This window comes from Drosophila melanogaster, chromosome 2R (assembly GCF_000001215.4).
Source record: "Drosophila melanogaster chromosome 2R".
Taxonomy (NCBI): domain Eukaryota; kingdom Metazoa; phylum Arthropoda; class Insecta; order Diptera; family Drosophilidae; genus Drosophila; species Drosophila melanogaster.
Window position 1 is genome coordinate 12,166,242 of NT_033778.4, and position 24,339 is coordinate 12,190,580.

General features: G+C 45.5%; 11 protein-coding genes and 4 non-coding genes across 21 annotated transcripts; 7 read left to right on the top strand and 8 right to left on the bottom strand.

Annotated features, from left to right (window-relative positions):
• Positions 1–53: 53 nt before the first annotated feature.
• Oda (Ornithine decarboxylase antizyme) lies at positions 54–8,023 on the bottom strand. Of its 3 annotated transcripts, none has more exon segments than NM_165865.3 (3): positions 54–1,686; positions 1,753–1,962; positions 2,182–2,247. In NM_165865.3, coding segments are annotated over 3 exon segments (747 nt in total). In that variant the 5' UTR covers positions 2,190–2,247; the 3' UTR covers positions 54–1,156.
• Positions 2,490–3,762, top strand: SmD3 (Small ribonucleoprotein particle protein SmD3). Its single transcript, NM_165866.3, has 2 exons — positions 2,490–2,954; positions 3,484–3,762. The coding sequence occupies exons 1-2, from the start codon at positions 2,636–2,638 to the stop codon at positions 3,618–3,620; spliced, it is 456 nt and encodes a 151-aa protein (NP_725106.1). The 5' UTR covers positions 2,490–2,635; the 3' UTR covers positions 3,621–3,762.
• Positions 3,317–5,465, bottom strand: asRNA:CR46194 (antisense RNA:CR46194). Of its 2 annotated transcripts, none has more exons than NR_133113.1 (1): positions 3,317–5,465. The 2 variants fall into 2 exon arrangements; NR_133114.1 differs by having other exon boundaries at positions 3,317–5,071.
• mir-281-2 (mir-281-2 stem loop) lies at positions 3,912–4,003 on the bottom strand. The gene has a single exon (NR_048092.1). It is a non-coding gene; the product is annotated as a mir-281-2 precursor RNA (primary transcript).
• Positions 4,132–4,221, bottom strand: mir-281-1 (mir-281-1 stem loop). Its single transcript, NR_048095.1, has one exon. It is a non-coding gene; the product is annotated as a mir-281-1 precursor RNA (primary transcript).
• A 537-nt stretch (positions 8,024–8,560) lies between the features above and the next one.
• CCT5 (Chaperonin containing TCP1 subunit 5) lies at positions 8,561–11,275 on the top strand. Of its 2 annotated transcripts, none has more exons than NM_078983.4 (3): positions 8,561–8,787; positions 9,496–10,477; positions 10,537–11,275. In NM_078983.4, exons 1-3 carry the CDS (start codon positions 8,680–8,682, stop codon positions 11,073–11,075), a joined length of 1,629 nt encoding a protein of 542 aa, NP_523707.1. In that variant the 5' UTR covers positions 8,561–8,679; the 3' UTR covers positions 11,076–11,275. The 2 variants fall into 2 exon arrangements, with proteins under 2 accessions (NP_523707.1, NP_725107.1); NM_165867.2 differs by lacking the exon at positions 8,561–8,787 and adding an exon at positions 8,855–8,887.
• Positions 11,189–12,312, bottom strand: EndoG (Endonuclease G). Its single transcript, NM_136893.4, has one exon. The coding sequence runs from the start codon at positions 12,230–12,232 to the stop codon at positions 11,300–11,302; it is 933 nt and encodes a 310-aa protein (NP_610737.1). The 5' UTR covers positions 12,233–12,312; the 3' UTR covers positions 11,189–11,299.
• Positions 12,313–12,772: 460 nt separating this feature from the next.
• asRNA:CR45264 (antisense RNA:CR45264) lies at positions 12,773–13,504 on the top strand. The gene has a single exon (NR_124520.1).
• CG8860 (uncharacterized protein) lies at positions 13,242–13,661 on the bottom strand. The gene has a single exon (NM_136894.3). It carries the CDS (start codon positions 13,550–13,552, stop codon positions 13,346–13,348), a length of 207 nt encoding a protein of 68 aa, NP_610738.1. The 5' UTR covers positions 13,553–13,661; the 3' UTR covers positions 13,242–13,345.
• Positions 13,662–14,251: 590 nt separating this feature from the next.
• Positions 14,252–16,132, top strand: wash (washout). 2 transcript variants are annotated; one of them, NM_001299405.1, is made up of 2 exons: positions 14,252–14,299; positions 14,385–16,132. In NM_001299405.1, the coding sequence occupies exon 2, from the start codon at positions 14,460–14,462 to the stop codon at positions 15,957–15,959; it is 1,500 nt and encodes a 499-aa protein (NP_001286334.1). In that variant the 5' UTR covers positions 14,252–14,299; positions 14,385–14,459; the 3' UTR covers positions 15,960–16,132. The 2 variants fall into 2 exon arrangements, with proteins under 2 accessions (NP_001286334.1, NP_610739.1); NM_136895.4 differs by lacking the exon at positions 14,252–14,299 and having other exon boundaries at positions 14,382–16,132.
• A 265-nt stretch (positions 16,133–16,397) lies between these two features.
• Positions 16,398–19,265, top strand: CG33964 (uncharacterized protein). The gene is given in 3 exon segments (NM_001038852.1): positions 16,398–17,336; positions 17,398–17,589; positions 18,152–19,265. Coding segments are annotated over 3 exon segments (1,451 nt in total). The 5' UTR covers positions 16,398–16,992; the 3' UTR covers positions 19,067–19,265.
• On the top strand, positions 16,398–19,265 carry CG13175 (uncharacterized protein). The gene is made up of 3 exons (NM_136896.2): positions 16,398–17,336; positions 17,398–17,589; positions 18,152–19,265. Exon 1 carries the CDS (start codon positions 16,555–16,557, stop codon positions 16,978–16,980), a length of 426 nt encoding a protein of 141 aa, NP_610740.1. The 5' UTR covers positions 16,398–16,554; the 3' UTR covers positions 16,981–17,336; positions 17,398–17,589; positions 18,152–19,265.
• Positions 17,603–18,069, bottom strand: SmF (Small ribonucleoprotein particle protein SmF). The gene has a single exon (NM_078984.4). It carries the CDS (start codon positions 17,946–17,948, stop codon positions 17,682–17,684), a length of 267 nt encoding a protein of 88 aa, NP_523708.2. The 5' UTR covers positions 17,949–18,069; the 3' UTR covers positions 17,603–17,681.
• Positions 19,266–19,425: 160 nt separating the features above from the next.
• On the top strand, positions 19,426–22,190 carry Cyp6g1 (Cytochrome P450 6g1). 2 transcript variants are annotated; one of them, NM_001299406.1, is made up of 4 exons: positions 19,426–19,584; positions 20,151–20,661; positions 20,727–21,527; positions 21,588–22,190. In NM_001299406.1, the coding sequence occupies exons 2-4, from the start codon at positions 20,197–20,199 to the stop codon at positions 21,894–21,896; spliced, it is 1,575 nt and encodes a 524-aa protein (NP_001286335.1). In that variant the 5' UTR covers positions 19,426–19,584; positions 20,151–20,196; the 3' UTR covers positions 21,897–22,190. The 2 variants fall into 2 exon arrangements, with proteins under 2 accessions (NP_001286335.1, NP_610743.2); NM_136899.4 differs by having other exon boundaries at positions 20,164–20,661.
• On the bottom strand, positions 22,097–24,136 carry Cyp6g2 (Cytochrome P450 6g2). The gene is made up of 2 exons (NM_136900.2): positions 22,850–24,136; positions 22,097–22,798 (listed from the first exon to the last, which is right to left on the bottom strand). Exons 1-2 carry the CDS (start codon positions 24,119–24,121, stop codon positions 22,511–22,513), a joined length of 1,560 nt encoding a protein of 519 aa, NP_610744.1. The 5' UTR covers positions 24,122–24,136; the 3' UTR covers positions 22,097–22,510.
• Positions 24,137–24,339: the final 203 nt, after the last annotated feature.

The window sequence follows — 24,339 nt, forward strand, 5'->3', positions numbered from 1 at the left end:
ATCCAATTGATATTGGCGATGATGTCAAATCTCACGCTTTTTTTTATTAATTTAGGAGCCCCCGTTTTTCCAATAACTACTTATCTTCAAGTGACAAACTGTGCAGACTTATCTCTAACAATCGTATTGGGTCACTTTTTAAACAGTAGACGAAATACATATAAAATCTCTCTTATCTGCGAAAGGAAGGTGAGGCAATTGGGTGTATAAATTTAATCATAAGTCTCGACCAAGTTCCACTCGAGATACTTTCAATAAACAATAATAATGCGCACTAAACGCGAGCGTCGTAAACGAAATAATTTAATAATCCGGCCGACAATTCAATAATTTTGTTAAGTCATATGTTTTATTATTGGAATCAAGAAAATGATACATACAAAGTGGTATAAATAAAAGAACTGCTTTCGCTTGCTTGCTTGCGGTGTGGAATCTATTGATTAATAAGTTTATTAATATTGGATATAGCGTGTATGTGGATCCTTTTTGCTGATCTATGTAATTAGCTTCTATGCATATGCGTTTCCCTTTCTATCCTTCAAAACTTCTACCTCGCCGTTCTCGTCGCTTTCGGCGTACAAAAAGTGAATAAAAATATATTGAATATTTTTAAGTGCGAACAAATTGGGATTACAATACTTCATATATAAGCTTAAACATAAAATATATAGAAAAAACATGAAGAAAATATATATGTTGATTAGACATGAAAACATAAATAAAAAATATTGATTCACGAATAAACTTAGGATTAATACATTCCTTTGTTTTGTTTTGTTTTTTTTTTGACATTTTTTAGTTTTCTACTTTTTTTTACGTTTTCGTTCGATTTTTGTTGTTGTTGGATATAGTTTAATATAGTAATTTGCGATCAGGCTCTTAACGTGGCTGGCCATAATTGAAAGTCTACCAAAAATGAAGCCGCTCCGAAGACAATTTTCAAAACGATTTTCGACTACATAAACAACGCGAAGATTCAAAAAGGATTGATTTGCTGATTTTCACTGAACACATATTGAGCTCAATATGTCATTGTATCTACGGCTGGCTAATAAAAGTTATTTGCGGAAACTACGAAACAGAATATTGGATTGCTACTGATATTACTTCTTCTTTGTTTCGTTTCTGTGGCGAAAATCGTCCCCTTGCCGACGAACTACTCCTCGATGCTGTAGAGGAAGTAGTAGTTCTCGTTGTCGTTAATGGCAGCCGGCGGTGCCTGCGGTGCCTTCCTGGACAGCGGCTCGAAGCCCATGAAGAGGAACGCCTCGATGAGGCGAGCTCGATCCGGCTGATCTTTAGGCATTACCATAACGATGCCGTCCACCTCCAGCTTCTCCTCGGCGAACTCCAGAAGCGAGATGAAGGTCTGCTTGGAGCCGGCCGGAGGAAGGTCCTTCGGTAGAGCGACATACAACAAGTTGTTGACTGGGTTCAGAATCGTATTCCAATTGGTGTACTGGTCCTCGGTGACATGCAGCTTGATGGTGATCTGCACCGGCTGGTCGTGCTGCAAGATCTGGCGCAGCACTTCCTGGCAGTCATCGTCCGAGCACAGCGAGTGGATGTCGGGCTGCGACTCCAAGTCGGAGCAATCCGACTGGGAGGACGACAACGACGACGCCCGGGAGCTGGCCTCGTACAGGCTGCCACCAGCCGAGTCGACCGAAGACTTACGGCTGTAGCCTACACGGAAGGAATTAACACATTTTAGCATAATAAGTACTTAAATGGTTAGTTATTATTACTCACCCGTCAAGAGCGATGCCCTATCGTGATCTGTTCTGTGGTGGACAGGGACATCAGGACCACCACAGAGGCCCTACGCCGAGAGAGATGCGGTAGGACTCCGAGGACATGGTCGTGGCGCAAGACGAAGTCGAGATGGTGCGGAGCTTGCCGTCGGCAATTCCGCTGTCATTAAATTCTCTTCTAACGAAGCCACTACTAAACACTGGGTCGCTGTGGAAAAAAAATTGGGTATTTAGTCAAAAAAACCCCATATCGAACTGCGATGTGCCTGTTCGATTTTGTAGCGCAACTCCATCTGTTGGAAAGTTTATATCCCCTTTTTAATGGCAAGCATATAGCGAATATTCCCATGTTTTTATAAAGATTATTTCCCATTTACAAATTACTTATGTGAATTATGAATTGAATTTATAAACCCGAAATCTTTACCACAACATGGTGTAGAGTAAAACTCAATTGGTAACTGAACGTCGCAAAAGCTGCTAACAAACTGATGGCCACGAAGGCAGAACGAAAGGCTTATCAGCGAAGCGGCGACAATTTAATTATTTCGCTTTTATGACGCTAACAAATTGCAGTTGTTTATTTTAAAGCGATAAGATACGCCCGCGCGCCTTATCGGCAAACCGATAAGCTGTTTCCGATAGTCACGCAGCGCATGCAGCCCTGCGCTCACGCACCACCAATTTCACCACAAGATGGCCGCCGGCAGCTGTCAAAGCGGGAGCGAGCACGCAAACACATACACTCGCAAACACTCGGCATAAACGCTTGCACAAAGAAAAACGGAGAAAAAATTTAGCGGTTTCGGTGGAAAAAAAAACAGTGAAAAATATATAGTTGAACGAACAAGAACAGACAGCAACACACCAAGCTAGCGAACATGTCTATCGGAGTGCCCATTAAAGTTCTGCACGAGGCCGAGGGCCACATAATCACTTGCGAAACCATCACCGGCGAGGTGTACCGCGGCAAACTCATCGAGGCGGAGGACAACATGAACTGCCAAATGACCCAGATCACGGTGACCTACCGAGACGGACGCACCGCCAACCTGGAGAACGTCTACATTCGCGGCTCCAAGATCCGATTCCTTATACTGCCCGACATGCTGAAAAATGCCCCGATGTTCAAGAAGCAGACGGGCAAGGGACTTGGTGGGACGGCGGGACGGGGCAAGGCGGCCATTCTGCGCGCACAGGGTGAGTTGGGCACTTTGGCCCACACACACACATACACATTCACTTTTTGCACGGACTGCCTTTAAAAACAAAATATTTTCTATGCTCTCGTTTAACTTCTAAATTTAACTAAAATATTTGCTATCCCAATTTAATAATCCAAATACCATACAATTTTTATGATAGTAAAAAAAATGGTAGTAAAATTTATAGAATTTAATATGTATAAATAGTGCTACAAAAAATATATTAATGCAGGGTTTAGTTTGTTTTAAAAACTGAGCTGATAGTTTTCGTCAAATCATATCCCTCCCATTTAATTCATTAATTTCAAAATTTAAAGTATTAACGTATGGGTAAAATAAGAAACATGCTAAGGTAGTAAGTTTGTGTATATGTTTATTTTTAGAAAGCAAAAACTAAAAAAAAAAATGTTATAAAGCCATGTGCAGTGAAATCTAGAAATGAATTTTGTTTTTAAAGACAGTCGTGCAGTGTATGTGAGGCCCTCAGCGAAATGCAATTATTAAAAACGACATTTCCCTTACAGCTCGTGGCAGAGGAAGAGGCGGACCTCCGGGCGGCGGAAGGGGCACTGGTGGACCGCCAGGAGCTCCCGGCGGCAGCGGCGGACGCGGAGCATGGCAGGGAGGACCAACCGGCGGTCGAGGACGCGGCGGCCTGTAGGAACTGCCTACTGAACAACGCATTTCTATTCTCTAAGTTGCGGGCATCATATTATTAGCGGGCGGGTCGAACTTCTCCAGATGTTTTTTGTAAAGTATTTATCGGGCAGAGCAGCCGAGAATACACTTGAAACTTGAATTTGAAAGAGGCAGACGTTGTTTGTTGTCTAAGTAAAGTAAGCACCTGAAAGGTGGGAAGGGATTAGACACCATAACCAGGGGGACGCTCACAAGTTTGGCTTAAAATTAAGCACTCCAATTCGATTCATTCGATCTTATAATCGTCGCCTTTCGAATGTTATACAAAGAGAGCAATTCCATGACAGTATTACAATCGGTCTTAACTTGACTGTCGACGGATAGCTCTCTTCATTTCACAATTCGCGGAGGATCTGAAAGCGGAAATCTAAGCTAACACCTCAACGGACAGGACACAGTGTTAGGCCAGACGAACTGAATGTGGAACTTGGGTTTAGTCGTTTGGTTAGTCTCATTGCCTCACAGCGCATCGTCGAATATTATACAAAGAGAGCAATTCCATGACAGTGATATTAAATAGTTTCTGGACTGTCGACGGACAGCTCTCTTTATTCACTTATTCGCATTTGGATTCGATTTGGTTCGTTCTAGGTGTTAATCAGACATTCAATGTGGACAGCACAGATACATACAGATACCTATATACTATATAAATGCTTTCCACACATTGTACATACATATGTACATTTGTGTATTGTTTGCCGGCAGACTACGTGCGAAATATGCCAGGCATTTTGTTGTTATGTTGGTTTCCTTTCTGCCAAGCCAATTAAATCAACAAACTGCGCACTTGGCAGAGCATTGTGAATTGAGCGAAATAGAGGCCTGAATGGGAACAGTGACCACCAGCAGCAGCAGATGGATTGGATGCATGTGGTTCAATGCCTAATGAATGCAATTTATGGCTGTGTCTGGGGGTGGGGGGGTTTGTTAGAGTAATAATTCCCCGAATCGATGGCACGTGTGCAAGGCAATTGAAAATGCTTTCGCAATTAATAAAAAAGATGGGGCTATGCTGACGTACCACAAGATTTTCTGGTTCTCGTTCTGAATCTTCTGGTTATCTGGCTGCGCCACCATATCGCTAGACGTCGTCATTGCCAAGTTAAATATTTGGTCTCCGGTTGAGATTTATCACAGCTGCAGTCTACTATCTGTCTCCTGGTATGTGCTCTTTATCTTTTATCACAGATTGCGTTGCTTCGGTCGGTCGGTCCTTCGGCGGAGCTTGGAACTCACATCGAAAAGATGTGGCGATTGGATATCTGTGTGTTATGTGGCGGCCCGGTTTCCGTGCCTCTCCTCCACTGGCGATGTGGAGACTGCTCGCTGATGATCTGTGTGGTGCTGTGCTCTGGGCGTTTGTCTGGCGACTGACGACATCCAAACGGTGGCGGCATCATTTATCTATCTGATTAAGTAGCAGCGACTAGGAGGCCTCACGATATATCTACATACACGTACATACATACATACAAATGTATAATAGCCTAGTTCTATCCGACAGATATGCAAATGTGCCGGAGAGCACGGGTACAGTCGACCCGGTCGGTCAGGGGATGTGGATCTGAATCGGGGTGCGGTGTGAGTCAGAGCCCCAAGGTTAAATGGAGCCCCCTACTTCCCACAAAATACGGGTGAATCGCTAAACAAATAAGGCGCAAATAACTATAAGCAAAAATGCCGGCACACGTAGCATTTGCATTCACAAAGTCGCAATGGGCAAACAAAATAAACGGAGAGAGCTGCCGGCTATAAATATCCATAAAAATTAATATACAAAGTCTAAGAGAAATTCTTTTTTTTTCTGTGGCGCTATTTCAGTCAAAAACATCACCACATTTTTTAGGCTGCACGTGTCTGCCGCTTTTTTTTCGAACAAATGTACCAAAACAAACGAAATAAATGGCTAAAAATGGCTAATAATATTGGCGATAAGTCCCATAAATAAAAGTCTGCTTAATATAAGCAGAGGTATGGACCTAAAGCGGGGTAGAAATCAACGTGAAGAGTTATCTTTATTCTTAATACATATGTATATGTATACAGGTACATACATACATACGTAGTATGTAAACGAACAGCAGAGGTCATCTCAATAACTACAAACGAATACTAATAAAAATACCATTTATCGACAATAAACTGGACTTTATAATTGCTGACGTAGGCTTCTTCGCTTTTTGCAGCTTTGATTGACAATCTTTCCATATGTTTCAGTCTAAACAAATAACAAATATCTGTAGCTCAATTAACAAAGTCAAAAAAAATTGTGTAAACAAGCTCTTTGATATTTTGGTATTTTCCAGGTAGTTTCCATAGAAAATGTATACAAATTTAGAACCAAAAGGATTTCATGTTAATGAAGTTAAACAGAATCTTAATTCACACAGGTTTTATTTTTGTGCCCTTAGCTGTGTGAGCACATTTTTGCCAAAAAAAAAAACGTGTTGCCATATTTTGGTGTAGTAACTTACGGTAATCACTTTGTACTTTGGCTGGTCTTTCATCGTTGATCATGTGTCTTCGGCGTGACGAAAGCGATAAGCAAAGAACTACCCTAATTAATTTGTAAACGATATCTTTAAGAGGAAAACCATGTGTAAAACTTTTCAACTTCCTCCTGAAACTGCAATGCAGTTCAGTTAAAGTAGAAAAAAGCAAAGCAGATCTGGATCATTATCCAGATTAGATCCAGATAAAAAAAAAGTGGGCGATAAGATAACGTAATTGGTGCGCTTGTGTAATCAACATCAAAACTTGTCGTTCTGCTTGGACAAATATTGGGGGATCAGGTACAATCTTTCGACAGTGGAAAAACAATCGTAAAAGACGAAGTGTACTAAGCAAACACAAGCAGGATTTTTAGACAAAAGCAAGATGTCATAAAGCAAACAAGAGCACTGGAAATTATTATACATATGCTATAACCAGAACAATGGTGAGATAAGGGATAAGATCTTGTGAGGTTCCGCGAGATAAGATAAAGGGGTAGAAATAGTTGAAGGAGGCACCAAAGAAGCTGCTAGAAAAGTGCCGATGACCCAATATCGCTCTTCTACATACATATGCACATATGTATGTATATGCAGTGCATATATCCATCCCTCTTTCTCCTATATCACTTGCCGCACAAAAACAACGCGAAACTGCAATGGCGAGTGGAATTTTCCCTTGTTTACAGCTATTATGCCTGTGTGCGTGCGTTTGTATTTGTCGTTGTATGACATAATAAAAGCCGCCCAAGATGCCCCCCCAAAAAATGAGGAAGAACTTAAACGAAACGCTGGTAAATCGCTAAAGACTCAAAAGTAATGGAAGAAATACCAGTTGTTAACGAGTATCTTCCCAATTGGATCGCATAAAGCAAAATTACCAAATGCCATTTCCGATGGAAGAGAAACAAGTAAACAAAGAATAGAGAAAACTCATACGCACACAGATGTTATGGGTTCTCCAATTGGAAGGAGGTTCAAACTGTAAATAAATGAGGGACCACAGCGTTGCCAGATCCCCAAACATGATGTGTCGGTTGCGATAATTAATTAATAAAAATTTCCTGCAAACAGAAGTATCAATAAAGCATTTATGTAAGCGGATTATTGTTATAGACTTGTGGTTACAATCAACGAAACTACTAAAGCAGCGCAAAGAACGTGGCAACGCTGCAGGCGGCCATCTTGAACATAAGACAAAACAGTAAATAAATAAGGCATAATAAAGTAAAAAATTAAATTTCATATATCTCCGGTGAAATCAATTAATTACTTTACTTACGAATCGTGCCACTACACATACATGGCCACAATTTCCATTATTTATTTCCGTCGTTCTCATTGTTTTTACCTCTGTGTGCGTCACAGATGATTTTACAGTAAAACAAAACATACTGACCCACACAGCTTCACATGTTTACATGTGTGCGTATGTGCGTATGCGTACGTGAGAAAATCAACCAACACCGTTACCCGATTTGTTAGCAGGTTACACTTATACTACACTTAACTATTGCACTACAAACCATTACAACCAAGCCTACTTGCCACCAATTGGAAAGGAAAGGAGTCGTGGACTCCCTCGCACTATTTTCATTTCATTTCTCTTTTGCTTTTTTTTATTCTTCGCACTACAAAATCGACTTTGCACTTTTTGTCGTCGTGTATGGCAACCGCTTTGGACACCATTACTTACAGTTTATTATTCATATTGGATGGCATTTTCACACTTAATGGTTGCAACTTAACGCACTGAGAAGAAATCGAGTCGAACGAAAATTGACTTTTGTTGTAAAACTTGCTTTGATTGGGGTGCAAACCTCCCAGCAATTTGTGATCTGATGTCGTCAAAAGTTAGTATAAAACTGAAGAAAATACCAACGTGCTACTCCTTTTATACGTTTCTCGCCGACTTTTTCGGTACATCTCTGGCCGGCTAAGTTTGGTCACACTAGGTTCAAGCTCCAGCAACCTATTGTCACAAACAACAGTTACTTCTTTAAGGGATTCTTAAATCTAATTTACGTGTTCCAATTTTATACAGGCGTACCTTTTCTGCTTTTACAATTGTAAATAACTTGAGGATATAGTATAGAAGTTTTACGTCGATTTCCTAAGCGGGTCTCATTAATTGTTAATATTGATTAACTTAAAAAACATAAGAAACGATCCAATTAGGCTAATGTCGAGATATGAATATCGTAATGGTAAATAATTACAGTTATGCTATAAAGTAACGTGACAGTTTTAAATAATTAACAGCTGTCAGATTGACAAATCCATGAAATTTAAGTACAACTTAAATAAAGCCTTTAACATCTAAGAGAATATCCCAATTACTAATTTACAATAATCAAAAAAATATTAGAAAATATCGATAACATTCTGGTCGTTCTCGCAACCCTAGTCACAACGCGTTTGGTCAAATTTAGGATCAGTCGTTCGTTCGTTCGTTGGAATAAAATAAACTCGGGAATTAAATCTTGGAAAAACGTGCGAATCCGTCATCCTTTCATCTAAAAAACCATGAGCGCCTTTCCCGGTACGTTCGCGTTCGACGAATATGGTCGGCCTTTCATCATCCTGCGCGACCAGGAGCGCCAGAAGCGCATCACAGGAACAGATGCCATAAAGGTAAATGAAACTGCGATTCACCATCTCCTGGCGTTGTATTCCGCATCCTGGACGAGCTGGTCAGGATCAGATTCGTAGGCAAATGCCCTGCGTGCAATTGGTGTGCTCACTAAGTCACAGGAGTGACGCATCGTCTGCGGAACATTCCAGATGTTCTAAAAAGCCGGTTTTAAATAGTCTTTTTGTTGCTAATATTTAATAATATGCTGAATATATCCTTCTTTGGTAGTGAGCTATTACTCCGAACAAGCTTTCATTCTTTAGTTGCACTCATAAACAATGCATTTTGGAAAAACAATTTGTCTGGCCGATTTTGAGGTTAAAACGGCGCCCAGATGTTTTTCTTTCATTGCCGGCTGAGTCACGCGCACTGCGAAAAGTTTGGAAGTCCGGATAAAAAGTCACTGAAATGCTTAAAGAACCCAATAATTCCATCTGCAGATGCAGATTCTATTGCTTTTGTATGAAAATTACTGTATACACATGTCCATCCTAGTCTTCATTCAGTTATTGGTATATTCTAGAATCCAACTAGAATATCAATTTAGACCACGTCGATTTAAACTTTAAATTTGAAAGTAAATCTTAACATTTGATTTAGAAGCAGTTGCGCTTGAGAAAGATCTAATTTCCATTCACCATCTTACTGATAAATAATTGTAATGTCTACCCTAAGTACTTACTAAATTATCCATTTTGCTCCAACAGACGCACATTATGGCCGCCCGCCAGATCGCGTCCACCCTGAAGACCTCTCTGGGTCCCAAGGGTCTGGACAAGATCATGGTCAGTCCCGACGGCGACGTGACTGTGACCAACGATGGCGCCACCATCATGAAGCTGATGGAGGTTGACCACGAGATTGCCAAGCTGATGGTGCAGCTGTCGCAGTCACAGGACGACGAGATCGGCGATGGAACCACCGGCGTTGTCGTGCTGGCCGGAGCACTCTTGGAGCAGGCCGAGGGACTGATCGACAGGGGCATTCATCCCATTCGCATCGCCGATGGCTTTGAATTGGCCGCCCAGTGCGCCATCAAGCAGCTGGACGCGATCGCCCAACCCTTCCCCGTGGACCCGAAGAACAAGGAGCCACTTATCCAGATCGCCATGACCACGCTGGGCAGCAAGATCGTGAACAAGTGCCATCGTCAGATGGCCGAAATGGCTGTGGATGCTGTGCTGAATGTGGCCGACATTGAGAAGAAGGACGTGAACTTCGAGCTCATCAAGATCGAGACCAAGGTGGGCGGTCGCATGGAGGACTCGATGCTGGTGAAGGGTGTCATCGTTGACAAGACCCTCAGCCATTCGCAGATGCCCAAGGAGCTAAGGAACGTCAAGCTGGCCATTCTCACCTGCCCGTTTGAGCCCCCGAAGCCAAAGACCAAGCATAAGCTCGATGTTACCTCCGCGGAAGACTACAGGGCGCTGCGCGAGTACGAGCAGGAGAAGTTCACCCAGATGGTCAAGCAGGTGAAGGACGCCGGCGCCACCCTTGCCATCTGCCAGTGGGGCTTCGATGATGAGGCCAACCACCTGTTGCTTCAGCAGGAGCTGCCCGCCGTGCGCTGGGTTGGCGGTCCGGAGATCGAGCTGATTGCCATCGCCACCGGTGGACGCATCGTGCCGCGTTTCGAAGAGCTCACGCCTGAGAAACTAGGTGTTGCGGGACTCGTTCGCGAAATGGGTAGGTTTTCATTTTATAGTCGGATTTAGTTCATTCCTAAGTGATTTTGATTCTTTCAGCATTCGGAACATCCAAGGACAAGATGCTGGTCATCGAGGAGTGCAAAAACTCCAAGGCTGTGACCATCTTCTTGCGTGGAGGTAACGCCATGATCATTGCGGAGGCTAAGCGATCGATTCACGATGCCATCTGCGTGGTGCGTTCGCTTGTGAAGGACTCGCGTATTGTTTACGGTGGTGGAGCTGCCGAGATTAGCTGCTCGTTGGCTGTGGCCAAGGAGGCCGACCAACTGTCCACGCTGGAGCAGTACGCCTTCCGCGCCTTCTCCGTGGCCCTGGAGAGCATTCCGCTGGCTCTGGCGGAGAACAGCGGCCTGCATCCCATCGAGACGTTGTCGGAGCTGAAGGCCAGACAGGTGGCCGAGAAGAAGTCCAGCCTGGGTGTCGACTGCATGCTGTCGGGTGATTCGGACATGAAGAGCCATAACGTGGTGGAGTCGCTGCACTCGAAGAAGCAGCAGATTCTGCTCTCCACGCAGCTCGTCAAGATGATACTCAAGATCGACGACGTGCGCTCCAAGAACGAAGGCGGCATGTAACGACCGCCCAGCAGCAGCATCATACATCAGATCTAGTTTCAGATTCACATCCCCACGCTTCGCTATCTCTTCACGAACAACACCCGCGTCAAGCCTCATCTCTATGTACATCTGTATTAATTGTTTAATTTTATTAATCCACAAGTTCTTTGGAAAAGAAGAAAATTACATTAAACAAGGGGCTATCCCTGTTCAAATACACTAAAACGAAACTAAGACATCGACTAGACTTTCTTGCCATTGATGGTGGTTAGCTGCTTGCGATTGATTTGATCGAAGAAGAGCAATCCCGCCGAGCGTTCCACGCTCTCTGGCGGCACCTGAAACACACTGATGGGAGTGTCGTTGCTGATCACCTGATTGGGCATCACGTACGACTCCATGTGGAGTTTGTGGTCCGCGGACTCGCCCACAATAACCTTGTAGAAGTGGGTGGGAACAGCCACGGTGTTGGCGCCGATGACCTCGTACTTGACATACGATTTCCCATCGTCCTCCTTGTGCGGTAGGTACAGTGGACCCGTACAGACGTACACATTGGAGTAGGTCTTGGTCAGTCTGCGCACGTGTGCCTCCAGCGTGTTCCAGGCATCCCGGTTGAAGCCCTGGCCCACCTGTGGCGCCATGTTCGATAGGTAGAAGGTTTCGTCGCAGTGCTTCTGGTGCAGTCGGTGATTTCCAGCGGCGGCCATGTGCCCGCGATCATAGCCCGATCGTCGGTAGTCCGTGTTCTGTGACCTGAAGAACGGATGGATGCTCTCGTCCTGCTTGAAATCGCACTTCGATCTGTCCACGGCATCGTTCTTCGCCACCGACTCTGCCGTAAGGTGCTCGAACACCCAGTGGGGCACCCGGTTCCTCCGATCGTAAGACAGCACGTAGTCCGAATGGGAGCGCACGTGATCGAGTCCGGGAAATCCATACTTCATGATCTGTCCGATCCGAGACGGAGTTGCCGTCAAGCTTACATTGTTCTCTTGGGCGGGAATCAAACTGGCAGCCGAAACAGTTCCAAAGGTGGGCAGACCAGGCAGCCGCGGAAGGCCACTTGTGGAGCCATTGTGCTGGCGTTCGCGTTCCACGTGGGTGCCCAGATAAAAGGCGCCCAGGGCGGTGGCACCCAAAGCTAATACGCCACCCACTCGAGGAGCACTCATTTTGGCAGTTTTATTTAAAAATCTGGACAAAAAGACCAGATAGCGACCGCTATTGCACAATTCAGGTACTTTAGTGTGACCACAGTTTAAAGTGGTCGAACGAACTACAGTGAAAGACATAAATATATGCACGGATTGCTAAATTTGCTTGGGAAAATAAGTAAGTATACTATGTATATTTCATTAATGTATTAATAACTTAAAAAGGCGACGTGTGAGCTTTAACCGTAGCCCAAGTCGCAAATGGTGGTACTTACCAATTCCATATAGATAGATGGGCTTCGTGAACAGCAAGATATCCGAGCTCGAATAACTCGTCGTGGCAGTTCAAAATTCCAGGGCTGGATATCCCCTCGTCTTATGTGCTCTAATACACACTCGGCGTGTAGCAGGTTGTAAGAAATTCGCGTTTAAAATCAAATAACTTAGTGGGCGCTGCCATGTTTTAAAATTTATTCGATAACCGATCCCCGACTTAAAAGGAAAAGTGTGACCATCAATTTATAAAATTTAGCTTATATTTTGTAAAAAAATTGTTGCTTCTTTGTTTAGGAATTTTTAAGAAAAAGCAATTGTGTCGCAGAACAAAACGATGGCTAAAACAGTAATTTTAAAAAGGCATACAACACATATAAAATTATTTTTAAGGTTAAAGAAAGATTTTTATAACAGAATTAAAATCTTCTAATTTTAAAGCAATATTAGGCGAACCCAAATACATGCCATTGTACAATGTAGAATTTAATGTTAAATCATCTCTATGTTAAAATAACAAAATATAAACATTGTCAATTGGAAGAACGATTCAAAATAAGCAACTCGACCTAGATGAATGAAATAGTACAATACATGCCATTTTGTTGCTGAATGATAAGCTAAGATTTTGTTGAATTTTGGCTTAGTTGCATTCGGAAATATATTTACAACATTTTGAGCACACCCTCCAAGCACCCAATTTATAACCAGACTTTCTTATCTCAAACCCAAGCCAAAGATATTACATTGTATTGTGTGTATAAAATCCGAAGAAGGGGCATTTATTTCGCTAAAGATGCGCGTGGAATCGTGAACTACATGTAATCTCTTTCCGGTCCGGGGGCCACCTGCCGCTTTCTAGGATCCCACGATGATGTTGTTAATGGGAATGTGAATCAGCTTGACGAAGAAGCCGATGAAGCCCATGATGGCGAAGCCCACGGCGGTGGCGATGGCGATTTTCTGGAACTCCTTGCGGTCGGGTTTTGTGCAGCGCTTCACCAGGCGGATTGAGTCCTTGGCGAAGGCGCGTCCGGGTTCGGCGAATTTGACAACCTTGTCCATTTTTGATTTGTGAGTATTTAACTAAGAATTACCAATGAACTGAATTGATATTTATTTTGCTGCCGTGTCGCTTCTTGCAGTGTTACCAAGTTCCTCAGCTCAAAACATACTAAAAATTAACGCCTTTCCTTTAGTTGTTAATAAATTTTTTTTTTGGTTGAAATATAAGTGTATTTGAATTATTTTAATTTATTTTGAGTTTTTCTTTAAATTGAACCCATTCAATTATTACTTTGAAGCAAATCATTTAATGAACAGTTTTTAACAATTGATTTGGGCACACTACCCTACCCTAGCGTCGATGGAGGAACGGTGGATTTTTGAACATATGGACGTTTTCTATTTATTTATTTTTTCGTCATTTGGAAGTGAATTCCAAATTCCGTGCTCCGGAATGGCGTGCTTATAGGCTTACATTTGCCTAATTTAGTAATGATCCTGAATAAATGATCCCCTGATTAAAAAAGTTCTCCTAACAGTGGGATGAGTTTGAAAGGTATTTAAAAATGCCGCCTTCTCTAGTAGAAGTACTACAGCCGATCCGTGTCCTTAACTGCTTTATTAACAGTAATAGTTTTGGGAGACACCGCAGTTTATCTGAGGGTTAGTTTATCTGAAGGTTAGTTTGTTTCCTGGTGGTTTGTTTATCTGGTTAGCTTATCTGGGGTCTAGTTTACCTGAATGATAATTTACGTGGGAGTTAGTGTAACTGAGGGTTCAGTTGACTGGTGTTTCGTTTAGCTAGGGGTTAGTTAATCTGAGGTTTCGTAATTTTAAAAGAAATCCATTTAATTATTACTTTGAACCAAATCATTTTTAACATCTTGTAAAGCTTTTAGAGTTGGTCACACTACCATGAACAGCAGTAAAATTGCAAATAAATATGTAATTATTTGGCGATAGAAAAATGGAGGAGTCACCTTACCTGCACAGCCCCTACCAGGTGGCCATTATAGCCACCGACCTGCACCACGAGGATACCATAATCCAAGCAGCCCAGTCCCTGGACTGTCTACACAAAACCATAAACTCGATTTTCGAGCGAATCGATGCCCGCTTGGCGAGAAATGGTTCAAAGGTTGAGGACATAAACAATCGTGTGAAGCGCGCTCAGGCAAAAATCGATGCGCTCGTTGGCTCCAAGCGGGCCATCCAGATCTTTGCACCCGCCCGCTTTCCGGCCAGCGACGTCCTGGCACCGCTGCCAGCCACCTTTCCACAGGTGGCAGCCAATCCCCTAATGGAGCAGCAAGTGGACCAGCTCCCGCAAGGGACGTACAGCAGTCACAGTGCCGCGGACCAGAAGCCGGATGATGCGGACATCTTTTTCCATGTACGTGGCGATCGGGAGCAGGAATCGCCACTGGTCGCCGAACGGAAGATAACCAATCGGACCGCTGGCCTGGGCATCCTGCCTGCGGGTGGAGTGCGCTCCGTACCCTCGCTCATGCGATTCAATACCAATGAGTTCGCCTACGGCGAGGATCTGAATGCCTGGAAGCGATCCCTACCGCCGCAAAATGCTCGACGCGTTGCCAGTCAGTCCACTCAACTCACGGGAGAAAAGCAGCTCGCTCCGGCACCTCATTCGCTGGCCCACGGCACCACCAAACTGGCCACTCCAGCTGGGGACCTGCGCTACAATCCTGCTGCTTTGGCTGCACCCGCCATTGATGTTCCGCTGGACCTGCCCGACCTACCGGGCATAGCGAATGATCTGCAATATGAGCCAGTGGAGGAGCAAACACCAATAGCGCCTTCCCAGCAGTTCGGTGATTTACCAGAGCTGCCGGATTTGGGCCTCGAGGAGCAGGATATAATAGTGCAAGCCATCGCGGCACAGACGCACATTCCGGGACCGGTGCGTAGGAAGAGTGTGGGACAATGTCCTTCGCCAGTTACGGCGGCACCACCGCCTCCTCCTCCGCCACCACCGCCGCCTCCACCTCCTCCACCAGCGCAGACGAGCGCAATTCCATCACCGCCACCCTTTCCCACCAAAGGAGCTGTGAAACCGCTCTCCCCGTCGTTAGCAACACCTCTTAACATGCCGCAGCCGCCTCCAGCTACTGAAGATCCGCGATCTGAGCTTATGGCCGCCATAAGAAACGCCGGTGGAGTGCATGGCGGTCGTCTGCGGTCGCCTGCGGCTGCGCCGCTCGACGTGGTGGACAACAGTCGCTCCAAGGCGGGAGGCGCTGTCACGGGGGATTTGATGGCAGACCTGCATAACAAGCTAATGCTGCGACGCAAGGGAATTTCTGGGAGCCAGAATCCCGTGGAGGCCACTGCTGGCAATCCCCTGATGCAGCAGCTCTCCCGCGTCATACCGCCGCCGGTGCAGCCCCGCAAGGGATCTAAGTCGAGTGACGAACACTCCGAGGACGACGAGGATGGGTGGAACTAGTGAATATTTAGCTTTAGTACCGGTTTAAGTGCCTTGGCTGGCTTAAAGCACTAGCAACCTAGGTTCTCTAGCTTAAAGCATACAAATTTCTAAAACGAATTCCAAATTCTGTGCCCAAGCGAGCATGCCAAATTAGGTCAAAGTCAACCAGTTGAATAAAACTACATATTAGCAGAAATGTGTGTAATTTCTTATTGAGAACATTGGCTAACTTTAATTGATAAAATTACAGGACAATGAAACATTTTGTGATGCTAAATGAAATAAAACAATTCTTTATACTGACTAAAATAAACTCGATATTAAATTATAATAAAACACTAAATTCTAGTTTTAGATAACAGCTATTTTCCTATTTGAAATAAACGAATTTCCCTGTTAAATCCTTAACAGCGCTGTTGTGTTGCTCTCTGCCAGTGCTGTAAAATGCCGCAGTGGAATCACATTTCGGGTAAAAACAAATTGAAATATCCACCGAATTTAAATATTAAAGTTAGAGAAGCTGCCAAATATCTGGAGTTACAATCAGGGACAAGGACAAGGACTACTACACTAGAGGAGAGCTTTTACAAGCAATCCGGTGAAACCACATATAATGACAAGTCCGTCGCGGGATATAAACGATCTTTTTGACGATATTGTCCTGACCGAGGAGAAGGAGGCACGTTTGGGCTACGAGGAGGGACTGAAGGACGGCCAGGAGCAGGGCAACGAAGAGGGCTATAAATTGGGCTACGCCCAGGGAGTATCCCTAGGCGAGGAGCTCGGCAAGATTCTGGGCCAGGTGGTGGCCCAGCAGCAGCTGAAACACACGGACAAGGTGCGTCGCAGCTTGGAACAGTTGCGTTCGCTCATCGAGGAGTTTCCCCGCACCAACGATCCGCAGGCGGACATAGTGGGTGCTGTGCAGGACATTCGCTCCTCCCATCGTCGCCTTCGCGCCCAGCTGGGATCCAAAAAAACGCCTGGTGCAGCGCCTGCAGAGACCAATTCTGTCGAGCACAAGGACTACAGCTTCTAGCCTTATAGCACCATGTCCAAGGTGGGAGTTGTGCAGTTGCAGAGGCGTCTGGATGGCTTACTGGCCTTCCTCAATCCGCACTGGGATTTTGTCAATTGCCACATGGTGAACTACTTGACGGACCAGCACTGGGACGGCTTTTTATCCGAAACGCTGAAAAGTGAGATCGCCGGCAAGGAAGATGTGGCTCTGGCCATAGAAGACCTATTTTGGAAAACTGATGAATCAGAAAGGTTTCCGGCATGGCGAGAATTCCTAGGCAAGAGCAAACAAGAACGCCTGTCGCTTCAGAGGGTCAGGGGAACTCCACGCAGCTAAGCATTCGGGAGTTTATGAGCGCCAAAAAGTGCCATGAGGTAAGTAAACCAACCATTTTAAATGAGAGTATTTTAGGAATTGATTAATCTCTCCGATTAGGTGGATCTAACAGCCGTTCTCGTGGACCAGCTTGTGAAGAACTCCGGTCAAGATTGCTTCATTGTAGACGCGGGCGATGGCAAAGGGTATTTATCCTCGCGCTTGGCGCTCCAGTATGGTCACCGCGTGCTCGGCATCGATGCGAACGCGGCAAACACCGAGAACGCATTGAATAGGAATCGCAAATTGCAGGTAGGCCGGGCTTACAAAATAAAGTTAGCTTTATTTCATTACGTTTGTAGACTTAGAAGTAAGGTGTGGGTGTATGTAGGTGAATCCATTGGCTAGTCGCGCATTTCGCCCTCCTCGTCGTCGTCCTCCATGCCCTTGATATACAGCACGTTGTTGCAGCGGATGAGCACCTCGCCAAGATTACCAGTCACGGAGCCCTCGATCACTTCCTCCGTGTTCGCCAGCTGCATGTTCATGTAGCCGTCGACGGAGACCAGGAAGCCCTTGTACTCCTGGCCCCACTTCAGCTTCACCAGCACCGGTTTTCCCGTCAGGCCGTTCAGGAAGGGCTTGGGGTTAATGGGCATACCAGCCGACATTCTGTTTATTTGATTTTTCCTGCCTTTTTTATAAAATATTACAACAAGCGTGCCGAAAATCGCCGGCTTTTCGCGTTTTTTTTGTGTAGTGTGACCACAGCTGCGCTGTGTAAACATACCAGAACAAGAAGAAGAATAGCATAGAAGAAGAGTATTGAAAAACCATTCAAAAGCGCCAAAATTAAAATTTTATTTAATTTCAGCGCGCTTGGAATGGCCTTACGGAACGAGCGGAGCTGCAAGTCCAGGGAATCACGCCCAAGAGACGTGGTAAAAAGTCGCCAGCCAGGGAGAGCACCAAGAGTGCGCCTGCCTTGGAAAACTACAAGACAACGGCAAAGTTTATAACCACCGAACTTAACTTTGGTGCCCTGCTGGCGGAGAATTTCACTCAGTTTAGACCGGAAGACAGTCCAAACATTTGCCTTACTGGATTGCATACCTGTGGCAACCTGGCCGCCACCTGTCTTCAGGTTTTCCACGCCCAAACGGACTGCCGGTTGCTTTGTAATGTTGGCTGCTGCTATCATTTGCTGCGGGAGCGCTATTCGCAGCAGGAGTTCTTTGGCAATAAGTCCCTGATGGAGCTGCAAACAGACTATGGATTCCCATTGAGTCAGTACCTGCGGGAGCGACAAGTGCGAATGGGTCGCAATGCGCGGATGCTGGCGGCCCAGTCAATTGAACGCACCTTGGACACCAAGGAGCTGCCTAATGTAACGCTCTACTATCGAGCTCTCTTGGAGATTCTGGTTTGCCGCCATGCGCCGGAGCTGAAAAACGAACTGCAGGTGGGCAAGGTACGGAAATTCGAGAGTTTCGAGGAGTACATTCAAAAGTGTGCCACCAAATTGGATGCTCCCTGGTTGGCAGCTGTTGAGAAAGAAGAACTTCAATCCCTGCTCCAGGAATATGCCGTGCATAAATACTTCTTGGATCTGTTCTATCTGCTGCGCATGTCCTTTGCTCCGGTGCTGGAGAGTCTAATTCTCCTGGATCGCCTGCTCTACCTCAAGGAACTTGGCTATGAACGCAGCTATCTGATAGATTTATTTGATCCCGTCATTTCGCCCAGGCATTTTGCAATTGTTTCTATAAAGCAGCAAACGCAACAATAATGAAATTCACAAATGCATCAAAAGCTTGACGAGAAAGCCGGTTGTGTTTAATTATTTATAGATTATAGCGTGCAATACTTTTCATATCGTATATGTATTGCGTTAACGCTTTTAAAAATCTAACTAAACCATAGCACACAAAAAGTAAATAAGGTTGTTAAAACTAAGAATCATTATAATAAATGTAATCATGACTTGTAATTATCTTAGAGTCCCTCTGGATTTGCTGTGGTTTGTTTGTCGTATTTTAAAGCTTTTTCCACCACACAGGTGAATTTATAAGTATGCACTTGAAATTGCTATCTCAGAACTTTTGAGACTTTCGAGTATAAAAACGCAAACAACATTTCAAATCGCCCCAAGTGCGGTGCGTAGAGCTTTAATTGTCGGTTGTGTACGCGGGTGCTCAGAATTTATAGATCCAATAAAAGTTTCCTTGAAATTGCTGGACAAACTTGTTGCGAATTAGGCCAGTTGCAAATAAATTGTGTGACTAAAAAAACCTGTATATTTTCAAAGTAAGTTATGAAATTCGGTATACAAAATTGTATATTTTAATTTGAAAAAGTGTGATATCCTTGAAAAAACCACACTTAATATGGAATTGAGGGCAACTGTGAAAATTAAGATTACTTGGTTACTGTTACTGTTACTAAAATAAATAGAGAACTGGTTTCTAAGAAATATATTTTGGACATTTGCTCTATAGAAATAGTAGTCTCATGTATAATTAATAAAGCTTAGGACGAAATCCTTGCTGGCAAATTTTTAGTGTCATATTTGCTGCCCGAAAAGATTTTCTATTTAGCTTTACAAGCAGCTTAATTGGGTGTAGATATGGCGGGAATTACTATAAGCGTATCATAAACACTCATTGTAATGCTCCCTATCATAACTAATTGTAATTCGCGTTGGAATGGAAAAGATAATGCCAGCTAAAAATAATTAAGACGGCTGATTTAATAAAATCTAGGTAAACATGGGTAGCAAAACACTCTAGATTGCATTTGAAACCATCGACCGTTTCAAATGCGATCGAGATAAGATAATGCTGAGGGCACTGGCATTTGATTAATTGTTTTAGCGATTAATTTCAGAGTGGCGATACCCATTACATCGACATCCCCAAAATGGTGTTGACCGAGGTCCTCTTTGTGGTGGTCGCCGCACTGGTGGCGCTCTACACTTGGTTCCAGCGCAACCATAGCTACTGGCAACGCAAGGGCATACCCTATATTCCGCCCACGCCGATCATTGGCAACACCAAGGTGGTCTTCAAGATGGAGAACTCCTTTGGGATGCACCTATCGGAGATATACAATGATCCGCGGCTGAAGGACGAGGCTGTGGTGGGCATCTACTCCATGAACAAGCCCGGCTTGATAATACGCGACATAGAGCTGATCAAATCCATTCTGATCAAGGACTTCAATCGGTTCCACAACCGATACGCCCGCTGCGATCCCCATGGCGATCCATTGGGCTATAATAACCTGTTCTTCGTCAGGGATGCCCATTGGAAGGGAATTCGCACCAAGCTGACTCCCGTTTTCACCAGCGGCAAGGTCAAGCAGATGTACACCCTTATGCAGGAGGTAAGGATTTGTGTTGAAACTTATTTATCCTTATGAGGGATTTAACATACATATATGCTGTGCAGATTGGAAAGGATCTGGAGCTGGCACTGCAGAGGCGTGGAGAGAAGAACTCTGGGAGTTTCATTACGGAGATTAAGGAGATCTGCGCTCAGTTCTCCACGGACAGCATAGCCACGATTGCATTTGGCATTCGTGCTAACAGCCTAGAGAATCCCAACGCAGAGTTCCGTAACTATGGACGCAAGATGTTCACCTTCACCGTAGCGCGTGCCAAGGACTTCTTTGTGGCCTTCTTCCTGCCCAAGCTGGTGTCGCTGATGCGCATCCAGTTCTTCACGGCGGACTTTTCCCACTTTATGCGCAGCACCATTGGTCACGTTATGGAGGAGCGAGAGCGATCGGGCCTGCTCCGCAATGATCTCATAGATGTCTTGGTGAGTCTGCGCAAAGAGGCGGCTGCCGAGCCTTCGAAGCCTCACTATGCCAAGAACCAGGACTTCCTGGTGGCTCAGGCGGGCGTGTTTTTTACGGCGGGTTTCGAGACCTCCTCCTCGACCATGTCTTTTGCCCTGTACGAGATGGCCAAGCATCCAGAGATGCAGAAACGCCTGCGCGACGAGATCAACGAAGCTTTGGTGGAGGGCGGTGGGTCATTGAGCTACGAGAAAATCCAGTCCCTGGAGTATCTGGCCATGGTGGTGGACGAGGTGCTGCGCATGTATCCGGTGCTGCCGTTCCTGGACCGCGAGTACGAGAGCGTGGAGGGACAGCCAGACTTGAGCCTGAAGCCGTTCTACGACTACACTCTCGAGAACGGAACCCCTGTGTTCATACCCATCTATGCACTGCATCATGATCCAAAGGTATTCCATCACATTGAGAAGTTCATAAGCCCCCTCCTCTAACTATCTGGTTATTCCTAGTACTGGACCAATCCCAGCCAATTCGATCCGGAGCGTTTCTCACCCGCGAACCGCAAGAACATAGTGGCCATGGCATATCAACCCTTCGGATCTGGGCCGCACAACTGCATTGGCAGCCGGATTGGCCTGCTACAGAGCAAACTGGGACTGGTCAGCCTGCTGAAGAATCACTCAGTGCGCAACTGCGAGGCCACCATGAAGGACATGAAATTCGATCCCAAGGGTTTCGTGCTCCAGGCAGATGGTGGCATACATTTGGAGATAGTCAACGATCGCCTCTACGATCAGAGCGCTCCATCGCTCCAATGAATTTGAATCGCATGAACTGTGTGATCTGTATGGATACACATATGGATACATATATGTACATATATGGAATAAGTGATTAGTTGATGGGGCAATCGCCTTCTGACAGCTGGCATTTGCCTGACTTATGATGCAGATTATATAATGATAATCCGTGTGTTAGAAGCGGCGCCTAGAGTCTACTAAATAAAAACAAAATCATTATCAAATTACATTTAATCTGCGTGCTGAGCAGCTAGCAGCTACTCAATTGCGCCACCAATAAATAAATGCAATAAATGCTATCTTTACGATTATAAATCCAGTTCAAAGGCATCTCCCAAATGTAACAAATAACCCAATAGCTCTCATCTGTGGAATAAGTAGAGTCTATACAGATACGCTTGGATCTTGGAGATGTATTATATATGTATGGATAGTATTGCATTCACTATTCACCGGCGATGGAACACGCAATTTGCCAATCAAATTGCCTTTAAGATGCGACACCAGCTCAATTTTAAATCCCCAAACACGCGACTCCGCTGCTTAGTTTCCATTCAGTTGTTGTAGGCTCCATAGTCTCACCACCCAGGAAAGAAGTATCCAGATTATCCCATATCCCATATTCAGGTGAGTTAGACGCCCAAAGCATCGCGAACCAGCCGTAGGTGGATGCCGCCCTTGGCTTGGGTTATGATGGCCTTGGGATCCAGCTGCATGCGATGGGGTGTGCGCTCCGAGGTGGTTATCATGTGGTTGCGCAGCAGGTTAACCAGACCCACCTTCGCCTGGAGATATCCAAAACGTTCTCCGATGCAGCCATGCGGACCCAGGCCGAAGGGCATGTAGGTGTAGGGCGTGTGGAGCTTGCGATTCTCGGGCGAGAATCTTTCAGGCAGAAATTTTCGCGGTTGAGGAAAGTACTGGAAAAGGGTAGTCGTTGGGTAATGTATGCAAAATGTATCTCAACCCACCTGGGGATCCATGTGCAGGGCATAGCAGGGTATATAAACGGGCATGCCCTTGGGCACCACGAACTTTTTGTGGAACGGAGCCAGCGAGTAATCCCTCCCAGAAGTGCACTCGCGATCCAAAAACGGCAGTGGCGGATACATGCGCAGCACCTCCAGCAGAATCATTTGCATGAACTCCAGTGACTCGATCATCTTCAGCGTCACCTGACCTCCACTTTCGACCAGTGCATCCTTGATCTCCTCCCGCAGGCGCTGCTGTACGTCCGTATCCTTGGCCAACTCGTACATCGCGAACGCCATGGTCGAGGAGGAGGACTCAAAGCCGGCGGTGAAGAAGAGTACCGCCTGGGCGACCAGGATGTCGCCCTCGAACACAAATTGATCCTTGATACCCGATGCCTTCGCCAGCTGCGTGCTCCTACGGAACTCAATGAGAATGTCGATGAGATCGTTGCGCTTCTGTCCGGATTTTTCCCGCTCCGACATCACATAGTTGATGGTCTTGCGCAGAAAACGAGTGGCCTCCGCCGGCACCACCTTGAATCTAACGAACGGGACCAGGTGGGGCAGGAAAAACACTAGAGTGAACTCCGCGGCACGCAGCAGGTTGAACTCGAACACAGAACGTCCATGGCGGCGGAACTCGCACTTCGGATCCGTGAAACTGTTGGCACTCACTCCGTACGCTACCGTGGCTATCACATCCGTGGTGTAGAGAGCACACAGCTCCTTGGCCTCCAAGTCGAAGCAGCGCATCCGCTCGTTGTGCAGCGGCTGCTGGCGGAGATGGGCATCCAAGCTGGCGCCCACCTCCTCGATCAGGGGAAACATCTGCTTCAGTCGATTGCCGGTGAAGAAGGGCGATAGCTTCAAACGTACCTCCTTCCAGGCGGGATTCTTCAGGAAGAATATGTTCTGGGATCCCAAAGGGTCGCCCTTGGGGTCGGAGCTCGAGTACCGGTTGGAGAAGCCAGCGAAGTCCTTGACCAGGATATTTCTCACCATTTCGGGGTCTCTCAAAAGCAGCGCCGGCTTGTGGAACACATGGATGCCCACGAAGGGTTCGTTCTCCGCATCGGGATGGTTATACAATTGCGATATGAACTCCGCGGGACTCATTCGCATGTTGAGCAGTCCCATCAGGTTGCCCACTATCCATTTGGGCCTGATTTCGCGTACTCCCATTCGCCGCCAATAGGAGTAATGCTGCTGCAGCGCCAGAAAGGCAATCCCTATTAGGGATGCCACGAGGATCAGCAGTACCAGTTCCATGCTAACGCCACCAAACCCAATGTCCAACTGGCTGAAATATTGCCAGCACCATAGAGTTAAAGCTTTGGGTAAGCGGAAACTCTACTATGAGATCATCAAGATGATCCTGAGTGCAATGAATGAATCTATTTGTGAATGGAAGTGCTTGTCGAGATGTTAAGTGGGTCAGGTTCAACTTATGCATATGGAAATGCATTTCTTGACGGTCGTGAACAAGG

Excerpts from the sequence above, each read along its gene's own strand:
- Cyp6g2 (NM_136900.2), bottom strand. The coding sequence starts at position 24,121 with ATGGAACTGGTACTGCTGATCCTCGTGGCATCCCTAATAGGGATTGCC. Across the intron at positions 22,799-22,849 it reads CCCTGCACATGGATCCCCAG|TACTTTCCTCAACCGCGAAA; the intron begins GTGGGTTGAGAT and ends ACCCTTTTCCAG.
- EndoG (NM_136893.4), bottom strand. The coding sequence starts at position 12,232 with ATGAGTGCTCCTCGAGTGGGTGGCGTATTAGCTTTGGGTGCCACCGCC.
- SmF (NM_078984.4), bottom strand. The coding sequence starts at position 17,948 with ATGTCGGCTGGTATGCCCATTAACCCCAAGCCCTTCCTGAACGGCCTG.
- wash (NM_001299405.1), top strand. The coding sequence starts at position 14,460 with ATGGAGGAGTCACCTTACCTGCACAGCCCCTACCAGGTGGCCATTATA.
- SmD3 (NM_165866.3), top strand. The coding sequence starts at position 2,636 with ATGTCTATCGGAGTGCCCATTAAAGTTCTGCACGAGGCCGAGGGCCAC. Across the intron at positions 2,955-3,483 it reads GGCCATTCTGCGCGCACAGG|CTCGTGGCAGAGGAAGAGGC; the intron begins GTGAGTTGGGCA and ends TTTCCCTTACAG.
- Cyp6g1 (NM_001299406.1), top strand. The coding sequence starts at position 20,197 with ATGGTGTTGACCGAGGTCCTCTTTGTGGTGGTCGCCGCACTGGTGGCG. Across the intron at positions 20,662-20,726 it reads TGTACACCCTTATGCAGGAG|ATTGGAAAGGATCTGGAGCT; the intron begins GTAAGGATTTGT and ends TATGCTGTGCAG. Across the intron at positions 21,528-21,587 it reads CACTGCATCATGATCCAAAG|TACTGGACCAATCCCAGCCA; the intron begins GTATTCCATCAC and ends GGTTATTCCTAG.
- CCT5 (NM_078983.4), top strand. The coding sequence starts at position 8,680 with ATGAGCGCCTTTCCCGGTACGTTCGCGTTCGACGAATATGGTCGGCCT. Across the intron at positions 8,788-9,495 it reads CAGGAACAGATGCCATAAAG|ACGCACATTATGGCCGCCCG; the intron begins GTAAATGAAACT and ends TTGCTCCAACAG. Across the intron at positions 10,478-10,536 it reads GGGACTCGTTCGCGAAATGG|CATTCGGAACATCCAAGGAC; the intron begins GTAGGTTTTCAT and ends TGATTCTTTCAG.
- CG8860 (NM_136894.3), bottom strand. The coding sequence starts at position 13,552 with ATGGACAAGGTTGTCAAATTCGCCGAACCCGGACGCGCCTTCGCCAAG.